The following is a 12,048-nucleotide window of genomic DNA, read 5'->3' on the forward strand; positions in this document are numbered from 1 at the left end:
TTTGGTTTTAAAAGAAATATTTTTAATTTATTAGATTCCCCGTGAAGGGAATGGACAGACATTTTCAAACCATGTGTTCTCCCATGCCCAATAAATCCCTTTTCCTCCCTAGATGGCTTATGAAGCAGATGAATATTTTGATTTAACAAAAAAAACAGAAAACGAGAGCCATGAATGCAAAGTGGTCTCATAATCTGACAAGGATACGCGTTCTTTAAAATCCCACCTCCTGCTCAGAGGGAGGAAAAGGACCAATTGGAAACATTATTCATCGCATTGTCCCAGAGGAAGCCACGAACCCATTGTATGAGGAAGTTCTTCGAGTGCTGACGTGATCATACAATCCTTACTTGGGCGGTCTGTAAGCAATCTTCCTAGACTTGAGTACACTCCATCGATGTCTCTTCATGTAGTACAATACAGGGATCAGAATTGAGGAGATCAACAGCACCTGGGAGAGAAAGCGGGACATACACCTTAGTGGGGGGCTCTTATTGGGCATCAAGAGTAACACCCACCATAATCACATGACCAGAAAACACACGGCTAAACCCCTTTCTAACCAGATAAAAAAAAATAATGATCTGCATTCCCAAAAATACCAACCTTACAATGCCAATATACTATATAGTCATCTATTATACAAGTTTTAAATAGCATTACCATTAGTATTTTATTTTTATTTTTTTTAGATATTTATTAGTTTGTGCTAAAATTAAGCATGTGACAGTTCCCTTTAAGTAGAGAAAGTGTTGACAGACTCACTTTGAGGCCCATGAGCTTGCGATGATCATGTTCGGGTTCCGCGGCCCACCTCAGGAATGTGCAGACATCCTTAGCAACCTGAGACATGGTGGCTGGTGTTCCTAGAATCAAACACAGAGGCGTCAATGAACCCATTTACAACAGGGCAGGAGAGAGGGCGCTAAATGAACGAGGACAGGAAATGCCCTAATTACCAGCTAGATTAAAATAGACATCTCCAACAATGTATATTTCCAGTTTTACATGTCATTTACTAAAATGAGAATGGTTGCAAATTCAAAGTGAAAGTTCATAAGAAAATAAATGTTTAAAAGGTCTTCCTGCAGATATAGAGGGCCTGAAGGGCTGGGTTATAACCATGATTTGTCTGGACACATGGAGCTCTACATCAACTTTACTTACCGTCATCATATTCCAGGACCTCGTTATAAATGGGTGGCGCCATTCCAATGAGCTGGCCTACAAAGTAGGGATTGTAATGAAGGTCTTCCCTCAATGGAACCCCAGCTGGAGGATCACAGTATCCAGTGAGAAGAGAGAATACATAGTCCTCCCCGCCGTGCCTAGAACACAGATTCATTCCTAGTCAGACAGGCAGATAACCAGCATCAGACCAATAACCCAGCATATCAGAAATTACATACTGCCACCTAGTGGCTGATTGTGATATAACCTACAGTCTGAATTAGACATGGCTTCAGGGAAACTTAAACGTTTTAAACATACATTCTAACAGGGTTTATCACTAGAGAGAGAATTCAGTGTGAACGAAAGAAGTTTAACTGGAAGCAGAGTAAGAATTTCTCCAGTGCAGCTATTTTGATCTTAAAATGTGAAACTCAGTTTACTAAATCACCCTGTTCGTATTTAGGATGAAATCTCGTTCAAGTTGCAGATGTACAACGTCTGGGGATCTCCCGTTTGCCCTCCTTTGATTGCTGTACCCAGGAGATAAAGTAGAATACAAACCAGGGGTGCTGTAAAATGCACCATTAAGATTATTTATATACAGACGCATAATTTGGCAGAAGCACAGCATTGTGCAGATATTCCCCCTTCCAAACACTATTCACTAAAATAAGAATTTCAGGGAATTCAAAGTGACTTTAAAATTTAAGGACAAAATAGCAGAACCAGAAAACGTCTCCCGGTCAGATATGCTCACAGCTCGATTACTTTGGTCTTTAATTTGAAATTGATTTCACTTCTCATTTTAGTGACTAAATTCGTATCGAGCAGATACAGAGCATGGGGGAATGACATCACTTCCACCTGTTCTTAACCCAGTAAACACCTCTGCAGCATTGACTGGGGTGAGGGACTAAGGGATAGGTCAGCTCCTTAACATGAAAAACATCTTTGGATTCTAAACATTACAATTATAAAGGTAGATAAAGCAGAGTTTGATTTACCTGGCGTTTACAATGTAGCTGAGATCGGGGGGCAGCGCACCGTTGTTTGCAGCTCGGGCTGCCTCAGGATTTGGATACGGCTTTGGGAAGTAGTCCGACAACTTTCCCGGACGAGTGAACATCTCCCCGTTATCATCCGGACCATCCAGAATCTCATACTGAAAGACAAGGGAGGATTTAACATCAGGCTGCAGTTACTACAAATTGCTCCTACAGCTGTTCTGGGAAGAGCTGGAGAAAACCCAGGGATTAACCATATATTTCTGAAACATCGCTTCTAAAACCAGCTGCATATTTTGTGGGGACAGCGTTGAAAAATGTTATTCATACGTAGAAAGTGAACAAATATACAGACTATGTGCTGCGTCATTTAAAGGGGATTTTTCTTTTTACAGGGACAATGTGTTTTTTCTTCTAAATTTGGTCTCATTAAAAAAAAAAAAATTTTTTTGCAGTGACTTGAATCCCCTGGCATTGTCCTTCCACTCAGCGTTAAACTGTTTACTGCTAAACTATAATCTCCTGCCTCATTCACTTCCGGCTGCTTGAGCTAATAAGGAATACTGAGCAGCAGTGGGCTCCTGTGATTGGCTGAGTGTCAGCTGACCACTATAGGCCCATCACAGCCATTCCTACAGTAGGGGGCGTTGGTGAGCAGAGGGCTCCTATCCTAGTGTTATTTTTCGAGCATGGTATAGATGTCAGGTCATGGGTAAGGCTCTCTTACCATCTGTATTGATCTGTAGACATCACACTGTATTTTTTCCCCCAATTGCAAAGCACTGGAATATGTTAGCGCTTAATAAAAGCCAATAAAAATATTTACACTGAATAAAGCATCTGTGCAAGGTGACTCCAGGTGCAATAATTAATTCAGTGACATGAAAGGGTTTACCTACTATGTCCCCTTAAGGTCTATGACACGACTTGCATGAAGAAGACACTCTAGGAGAACTGGGGGAGTTGTACAGCACCATACAGGTAAGCAGTGTAGTTGGGGATAGAACCAATCCACTGTGGGGAAGAAGAGGATCATTCTGCTGGTTGGATAGCATGACTTACCTCTTCAGCCAGGGCCTTGGCCTCCGCCTCTGTGTGGGATACTCCGACTAGATTCCTGAATGCCAGGTATTCCATACTATGGCACGAAGCACACACCTGTTTGTACACCTGATAGCCACGGCGGACACTGAGGGAGAGGAAACTGCAATTAGCAACTGCACGTTCTAACTGGTAAATTTATTTAAATATCCCATGTAAGTGGACAATGCAGCCTATATAAAGAGGGGAAGTACTCCCGGCTGGTTCTTGTCAAAACACAAAGAGCAACACGTAGTAAAATGAATATAAAGACAAGCAATGGTGGTGAGCCTGGTACAAGACAGACACTCCTGCAGTAAGCAGAGGGGAAGGGCTTGCACAAGGCGCTCTTGCTCTAAGAGAAGGTGGAGTCACTGGTCCAAGCGGTTCTTTGCAAGGGGCGGAAGTGCATGGTGTTCCCATCATCTTCATGTGAGGGGCTGTCTCTAAATTAAGCAGAAGTGTTAACTAGTGTATTACAACACTAAGGTGGGAGTACCGAGCTAAACACTAATCTAAAAAGATGGTTTGGGTAAAAGTCCAAGCTAAGGATGAGCAGTCCTGAAAGTCAACCATCTCTACATTTAAAGGGACAGTACATACTGGAGGAAAGTTAGAAAAAAGCATGACATTCCTGATGATCTATAAAAAAGTTAAAACAAATATTGATACTCCTAAATATAACCCTCATTTGCCACAAATAAGAATCTTCTGTAAAAAAAAGGAAGCGGTTTATTAGCGGATTCTAATCTCCACTGAGAAACCAAGCAATGGTTTATGGGACATATGGTTTAGCAATCACAAGTAGTTAACTCATGCGAAAGGATTAATAAAAGCAAACAGCAAAATACAATAATACATTCTAAAAGTATTGCCAAGTAAGTTTATTCAACTCCTGAACATTTATAAATAAAGCCCCTGGAGACAGACATTGTACAGGTTCACTGTATCAGAGTGCAACATAATGTTAGAAATGCAATAAAGGATCTAATACAGACCATATTATGATTTACTGTAGCAGTATAGGATGATACGGACTGCGAGTGGTCTCTGAGCCATTGTACAAGCCAAGTGAGAACACTCGCACCTCTACTGCACTCTGCTAAATTATACCAGAAGGAACACCATGGAAATAGTAAGCAGGCACACCCAAAAACACGCATTTTACAGGAATGGTGCTGCCCTAGAGACCAAATTTTATACATAATACAGATTAAGGAACAGAGTAGTTTTTATAAGACTATCTAAAATCATCTCGGCAAACAAATATGGGGTTTCAGTTCCCCCATATAGCCATACTGTGTTAAAGGGACACCATAGTCACCAAAATAACGTTAGCTTGATGAAGCAGTTTTGGTGTATAGAACATGCCCCTACAGTCTCCCTGCTCCATTCTGGGCCATTTAGGAGTCAAATCACTTTGTTTATGCAGCACTAATCACATCTCCCTGCATGTGACTTACACAGCCTTCCTAGCGAGTCATCTAATGTTTAGAATATCTTTATTGGAAATTCTGTTTAATTTAGAATGTCTTATCCCCTGCTATGTTAATAGCTTGTTAGACCCCGCAGGAACCTCCTGTGTGAGATAAAGTTCAATTTACAGAGAAGGAGATAAACCTTTAAAGTTAGTTACATCTGATTGAAAATAAAACCATTTGTTTTCATGCAGGCTGACCGTTACAGCCAGGGAAGGTGTGACTAGGGCTGCATGGACACAAACAAAAGTGATTTGACTCCTAAATGGCAGAGGATTGAGCAGTGAGGCTGCAGGGGCATGTTCTATACACCAAAACTGCTTCATTAAGCTAAAGTTGTTTAGGTGACTATAGTGTCCCTTTAACACAATATGGCCATATGGTGGTACTGAAACCCCACATTTGATTTTTAGTAGTATTATATAGTATCCCTTTAAGGCAGCCCACCAATACTTCACACTACCCCAATATCGGTGGGCTCTAGACTAATTTTAACATGGGAAACATTAGTGATAAATAAGTTAAAGTGTATTTTATTAATCTGTTATAAGAGCATTGTGAAATAATATAATGCACAATTAAAGTGAAACCATTCAAGAACATGTGTCCAAATTAAACCATTAAAGTGATCGTGCTTTTATGTATATACTCACACTGCATATATCTGTTCTATACCAAAAATAATTCTAATAAAAGTGACATTAATATCCTAAACCACCTCTTTTTGCATTATATATATTCACAATGCTCTTTAGCTTATTTAGCACTATTGCTGTGGAGCTCTGTTACTGGGAGTATTATTCCATGTTGGAATTAATTTAGGACCCTCAGATATTGGGGTACTGTGACGTAGTGGTGGGCTTGATACAATATGGCCCATATGGTGGAACTGACTCCCTATATTTGTTTGCTGCGATAGGTGATTTTAAGCAGTCTAATAAAATGTAAAACTGTATTTTTATGTGTGCGCTGTTCCTTAATCTGTATTACGAAGACACACATTGACTGGATTTACAGACCCCTAGAGAGATACAGTACCTGGTATGATCCAGAGAGGAGAGGAAACCATTGTGGCTCCACGGGTAATTTGGAGGATGCAGCTCTAATTCGCTTGCTTTGACAGATTGATGGAGTGCAAAAGCCAAGCCAGATCCACCAGCGACGATGACACCAAGTGTGGAGAGTGCCACCTTCCTGCCAGAGGACATGCTGGAAAACGACATGTTTGCCTAAAAGGAAAGCCATTGACAGATGTAATTGTGCGAAAAGCAACAATTCTGGGACAAGTGAACCACATGGTTAAATGTGATCATTTTGAGGGAAATGCCTGGGACTTGCACAGTTCTTACGCAAAGAAATAGCTTTTACGTAAATTTAATCAGATTTACGCGTTCACCCTTCCTGGCCCTTCCTGAGACCAGCAATAAAAATAAAAACCTTACAGGCCTCAAGGTCCAGAGATTTTGGATAAATACTTCTAAATTTGCCATTTTCAGTTAAAGTGACACTCCACCCATCGAGTACTGCTGTGTGTCAGGAGGAGAGGATCTCCTCTTAATTGCAGTTTATAAACGGCTGATTTAAATTTGAATGTTTAAAAAATAATTTCATACTAATGTCCAACAGCCAGGGAGGTATTTCTGAAATTGGTTTTCTTCCTATTTGTGGACAGACGTGCTAAGCTAGAGCGCCCTGCCTTCCCACCAGGGCTACTTTTAAAAACTTCTCAATGAGCCGCCTGACTGGGGGCTTACAAAGGCTGCAGACAACAGTACAGCAGCATCTGCAAGCGGTTTCGATATATCCCCAATAAATGCAGGCATGCTTTCAATGCGGCTAAATCTACTAAATTGTTAAAAACATTCTATGTGTGACCTACAATGGACTCATCCAATTCACAGACAAAAGGGGCGAAGATAAAACAGATTCTAAATAAAGTTACAAACAAAAAAAATCACAACACTTGATATCCCATAATTGTTGTGGGGAAATTACTTCACGTTTTTTGATTTTTCTTGGGGGGGGGGTGGGGGTAATTATAAAACTCAGCTCACATTCTATTTACACGAGATGTCCTGAACAGTTTATTGGACCAACATAACCTAGTAAAAAGGCCTTCAAACCATCTTCCTGCACTGCAATAGAATTTGCTATTAAACGCAGTCATATGATAAACTGTTACCAGCTTGGGCAGGCGGGCATTCCCTCCAATGGCCATTGGAGCAACTAAATGACCTCCATTTGTCTAAATATACATAGGGATTAAGGAGAGAGCGCAGGTAACTTTATTTTCTTTGGTTTTTACTATATATTGGGACTGATGTGTACTGTAGTCATTGCTGCCGGCCCAGTAGTGATGGGAGTGAGCGCAGGACTTCTCTTTTTGTATTTGTATTTACTTTGTATCACACAGCCTTGTTACAATGCTGCCGCCCATCCCATGTGTTCCCTATTAAGGGTTAATAAGTATATAGGTGTAGCGGAGTAGTAGTATTATCCACGGTATCTCCGCTGGCAGACAGAATAAAGTAGGTAAAATCCAGGTAGCGTCGTTACAATCCCTTTCTCCCAAAGACTAGACGACACATAGCTTGGAGGTCAACTGAGGTTTTAATCACAGGTCACAGTATGTGGTTACAAATGTAAGGGGTTTCCCAAGTCACATTACAGGGTTTGTCCAGTAGGGGACTACATGGGGGACTGAGTTTTACAGACAGAATACCCATCATACACTGCTGTACCAAGGAGATACTTAACCCAGAATGCATTGCTAATGGGATCTCTTGGTACAGAGAAATACAGTTTTTACATTAAAATCCATAAGCAACGTAATATTCTTCTAGGCAGCTATTAAACCCTTTATTACATAGCTGGAACCTGGGCGCACAGTTAAGTGAACTTGCGCTCAGATCCCAGCACAAATAACCGAACTTAGTATCAGGACCACTTAGTTTCAAACGGTTGTATTAACGGAGGGAATAAAAGTCCAGAAAACGGAAAACTCCCGAACAGCTCAGAAGTCCAGCGGGGCTTGTGTTGCCAAGTAGCGGAATTTGGTTCCAGGCATTCAACGACGAAACCCTGCTGGCTTTCCGTGAACAAAGATAGCCGCCGCCACGTATTCGGTATATGAATGGTGGCAACCCGCAACAGACCTCAATTAGCACGGATACATTGTTGCAAAGTACCTAATTGGAGACAAACGACCTGCTAGGGGTGGTCTCCCATTCGGTACTTTGCTTATTCCACGAACAGTGCGGTGATTCACTGTTCGTGGATAACCAGACTGAACATTAGCGGTATTGGTGTGCTGTAACATACGAATGCTGCATACATTGATCTTTTATTCGATGAACTACACAATACAGGTAATAGCATAAAATATACAGTTACACTCTATAAGTTGCTAGACAGGCACGGTGCGCGGTATACAGAGGGAGACAGGCACGGTGCGCGGTATACAGAGGGAGACAGGCACGGTGCGCGGTATACAGAGGGAGACAGGCACGGTGCGCGGTATACAGAGGGAGACAGGCACGGTGCGCGGTATACAGAGGGAGACAGGCACGGTGCGCGGTATACAGAGGGAGACAGGCACGGTGCGCGGTATACAGAGGGAGACAGGCACGGTGCGCGGTATACAGAGGGAGACAGGCACGGTGCGCGGTATACAGAGGGAGACAGGCACGGTGCGCGGTATACAGAGGGAGACAGGCACGGTGCGCGGTATACAGAGGGAGACAGGCACGGTGCGCGGTATACAGAGGGAGACAGGCACGGTGCGCGGTATACAGAGGGAGACAGGCACGGTGCGCGGTATACAGAGGGAGACAGGCACGGTGCGCGGTATACAGAGGGAGACAGGCACGGTGCGCGTTATACAGAGGGAGACAGGCACGGTGCGCGTTATACAGAGGGAGACAGGCACGGTGCGCGTTATACAGAGGGAGACAGGCACGGTGCGCGTTATACAGAGGGAGACAGGCACGGTGCGCGTTATACAGAGGGAGACAGGCACAGTGTGTGTGTGTTATACAGAGGGAGACAGGCACAGTGTGTGTGTGTTATACAGAGGGAGACAGGCACAGTGTGTGTGTGTTATACAGAGGGAGACAGGCACAGTGTGTGTGTGTTATACAGAGGGAGACAGGCACAGTGTGTGTGTGTTATACAGAGGGAGACAGGCACAGTGTGTGTGTGTTATACAGAGGGAGACAGGCACAGTGTGTGTGTGTTATACAGAGGGAGACAGGCACAGTGTGTGTGTGTTATACAGAGGGAGACAGGCACAGTGTGTGTGTGTTATACAGAGGGAGACAGGCACAGTGTGTGTGTGTTATACAGAGGGAGACAGGCACAGTGTGTGTGTGTTATACAGAGGGAGACAGGCACAGTGTGTGTGTGTTATACAGAGGGAGACAGGCACAGTGTGTGTGTGTTATACAGAGGGAGACAGGCACAGTGTGTGTGTGTTATACAGAGGGAGACAGGCACAGTGTGTGTGCGTTATACAGAGGGAGACAGGCACAGTGTGTGTGTGTTATACAGAGGGAGACAGGCACAGTGTGTGTGTGTTATACAGAGGGAGACAGGCACAGTGTGTGTGTGTTATACAGAGGGAGACAGGCACAGTGTGTGTGTGTTATACAGAGGGAGACAGGCACAGTGTGTGTGTGTTATACAGAGGGAGACAGGCACAGTGTGTGTGTGTTATACAGAGGGAGACAGGCACAGTGTGTGTGTGTGTTATACAGAGGGAGACAGGCACAGTGTGTGTGTGTGTTATACAGAGGGAGACAGGCACAGTGTGTGTGTGTGTTATACAGAGGGAGACAGGCACAGTGTGTGTGTGTGTTATACAGAGGGAGACAGGCACAGTGTGTGTGTGTGTTATACAGAGGGAGACAGGCACAGTGTGTGTGTGTGTTATACAGAGGGAGACAGGCACAGTGTGTGTGTTATACAGAGGGAGACAGGCACAGTGTGTGTGTGTTATACAGAGGGAGACAGGCACAGTGTGTGTGTGTTATACAGAGGGAGACAGGCACAGTGTGTGTGTGTTATACAGAGGGAGACAGGCACAGTGTGTGTGTGTTATACAGAGGGAGACAGGCACAGTGTGTGTGTGTTATACAGAGGGAGACAGGCACAGTGTGTGTGTGTTATACAGAGGGAGACAGGCACAGTGTGTGTGTGTTATACAGAGGGAGACAGGCACAGTGTGTGTGTTATACAGAGGGAGACAGGCACAGTGTGTGTGTTATACAGAGGGAGACAGGCACAGTGTGTGTGTTATACAGAGGGAGACAGGCACAGTGTGTGTGTTATACAGAGGGAGACAGGCACAGTGTGTGTGTTATACAGAGGGAGACAGGCACAGTGTGTGTGTTATACAGAGGGAGACAGGCACAGTGTGTGTGTTATACAGAGGGAGACAGGCACAGTGTGTGTGTTATACAGAGGGAGACAGGCACAGTGTGTGTGTTATACAGAGGGAGACAGGCACAGTGTGTGTGTTATACAGAGGGAGACAGGCACAGTGTGTGTTATACAGAGGGAGACAGGCACAGTGCGCGGTATACAGAGGGAGAGAGGCACGGTGCGCGGTATACAGGGGGTGACCTTCATTGAGTGCCTCTCTCCCGGTTACTCCCTTTGTGTCCCCGCTCCCCCCGGGGTCTCTCTGTGTCCGGCCCGCCCGGCCCGCGCTCTGTTCTCACCTGGGGGGCCCCTGGCCAGCCCGCCCGGACACCCCGCAGTAACCCGGCATTGAGCGACCTCCGGAGCACCAGGCACGCCGCCGCCATCTTACTCGGCCTCACAGGAACTCCCGCCCTCCTGACACCGGTATACGTCACTTCCGACGCCGCCGACGCCATCTTGGTGCTCTGCTGTCAGTCGGCGCCATATTGGTACACCTTCATATAGCACCTCCCAGGGCCACAACGCCCATATTGGCCCTATTCACTGCCGCAGTCATGTGACCACAAACACCCCGGAGTGAAGGAGATATGGATAACCAGACAGAAAGAACACTGCAGCAAAACAGACCAACCACAACGTCATTTCCGGTGGGTGTACAAAGATGGCGGCAGCAGAGGGATTCTGACAGGCGGGTTTCTGCGCATGCGCGACTCTCAGGGTCAGACACAGGACAGAGCTCTGTGTGCACTTACTGCAGCCATGGAGCTGGGCAGTGACTTTATCACCGAGCTCCTCAGCAATAATACTCCCAGTAACAGAGCTCCTCAGCAATAATACTCCCAGTAACAGCTCCTCAGCAATTATACTCCCAGTAACAGCTCCACAGCAATTATACTCCCAGTAACAGAGCTCCTCAGCAATAATACTCCCAGTAGCATTATTATTATTGCCATTTATATAGCGCCAACAGATTCCGTAGCGCTTTACAATATTATGAGAGGGGGAGTTAACTATAAATAGGACAATTACAAATAAACTTACGGGAACAATAGGTTGAAGAGGACCCTGCTCAAACGAGCTTACATTCTATAGGAGGTGGGGTGTAAAACACATTAGGACAGGAATTTGCAATCAAATAAGGTGGGCTGCCCTTTAGGAGAGAACAGGAGACAGGTATGTGAGGTAGGGGTTAGTCTTGGAGGCCATATGCTTTCCTAAAGAGATGGGTTTTAAGGCACTTCTTAAAAGATGCAAGACTAGGGGAGAGTCTGATGGCGGTAGGCAGGCTATTCCATAGGAAGGGAGCCGCCCGCGAGAAGTCCTGCAAGCGCGAGTTGGCCGTACGGGTGCGGACAACGGACAGGAGGTGGTCACGGGCAGAGCAGAGAGACCGAGAAGGGACATACCTATGGATTTGTGAGGAGATATAAGAGGGGCTAGAATTGTTCAGTGCTTTATAGGTGTGAGTTAGTACCTTGAATTGACTCCTATAGCATACAGGAAGCCAATGTAAGGACTGGCAGAGGGGTGAGGTGTGAGAGAAACGACTAGAGAGGAAAATCAGTCTAGCAGCAGCATTCATTGTAGGGGTGCAGTACGGCTTTTGGGAAGACCAATCAGGAGAGGGTTACTGTAACGGACCGTTTCACTCACAAGAGGATAAAAATCGTTTAGGCGATAATCCCCTTTCCCATAGACCAGCAGCTACTGCAAGCACCAATCTCTCGAACTGCAAACTGTACGAATTCACCAACTACCGAACTGGAAACACACGAACCCTGGAATCAGCCGAACAGGAAAAGCATACAATCCGCTTACACTCCTGGCAGTCAGCATACAATCCAATTCCCCCAAAAACGAGACGACACATCGGTTTGAGGGTCAAGCAG

At 44.9% G+C, this 12,048-nt stretch overlaps 1 protein-coding gene across 1 annotated transcript; it reads right to left on the reverse strand.

The window, feature by feature from the left end:
* On the reverse strand, positions 1-10,572 carry LOC134607678 (cytochrome c1, heme protein, mitochondrial). Its single transcript, XM_063450220.1, has 7 exons — positions 10,456-10,572; positions 5,774-5,964; positions 3,240-3,366; positions 2,178-2,335; positions 1,168-1,328; positions 766-866; positions 1-451 (listed from the first exon to the last, which is right to left on the reverse strand). Exons 1-7 carry the CDS (start codon positions 10,540-10,542, stop codon positions 347-349), a joined length of 930 nt encoding a protein of 309 aa, XP_063306290.1. The 5' UTR covers positions 10,543-10,572; the 3' UTR covers positions 1-346.
* Positions 10,573-12,048: the final 1,476 nt, after the last annotated feature.

This window comes from Pelobates fuscus, chromosome 4, assembly GCF_036172605.1.
Source record: "Pelobates fuscus isolate aPelFus1 chromosome 4, aPelFus1.pri, whole genome shotgun sequence".
Lineage (NCBI taxonomy): Eukaryota > Metazoa > Chordata > Amphibia > Anura > Pelobatidae > Pelobates > Pelobates fuscus.

Bases quoted from the DNA above. Each gene is read 5' to 3' on its own strand.
- LOC134607678 (XM_063450220.1), bottom strand. From the start codon at position 10,542: ATGGCGGCGGCGTGCCTGGTGCTCCGGAGGTCGCTCAATGCCGGGTTA. The intron at 5,965-10,455 runs GTGAGAACAGAG...CTTTCCTTTTAG, and splicing joins GCTGGCCAGGGGCCCCCCAG to GCAAACATGTCGTTTTCCAG. The intron at 2,336-3,239 runs GTAAGTCATGCT...CTTGTCTTTCAG, and splicing joins CCAAGGCCCTGGCTGAAGAG to TATGAGATTCTGGATGGTCC.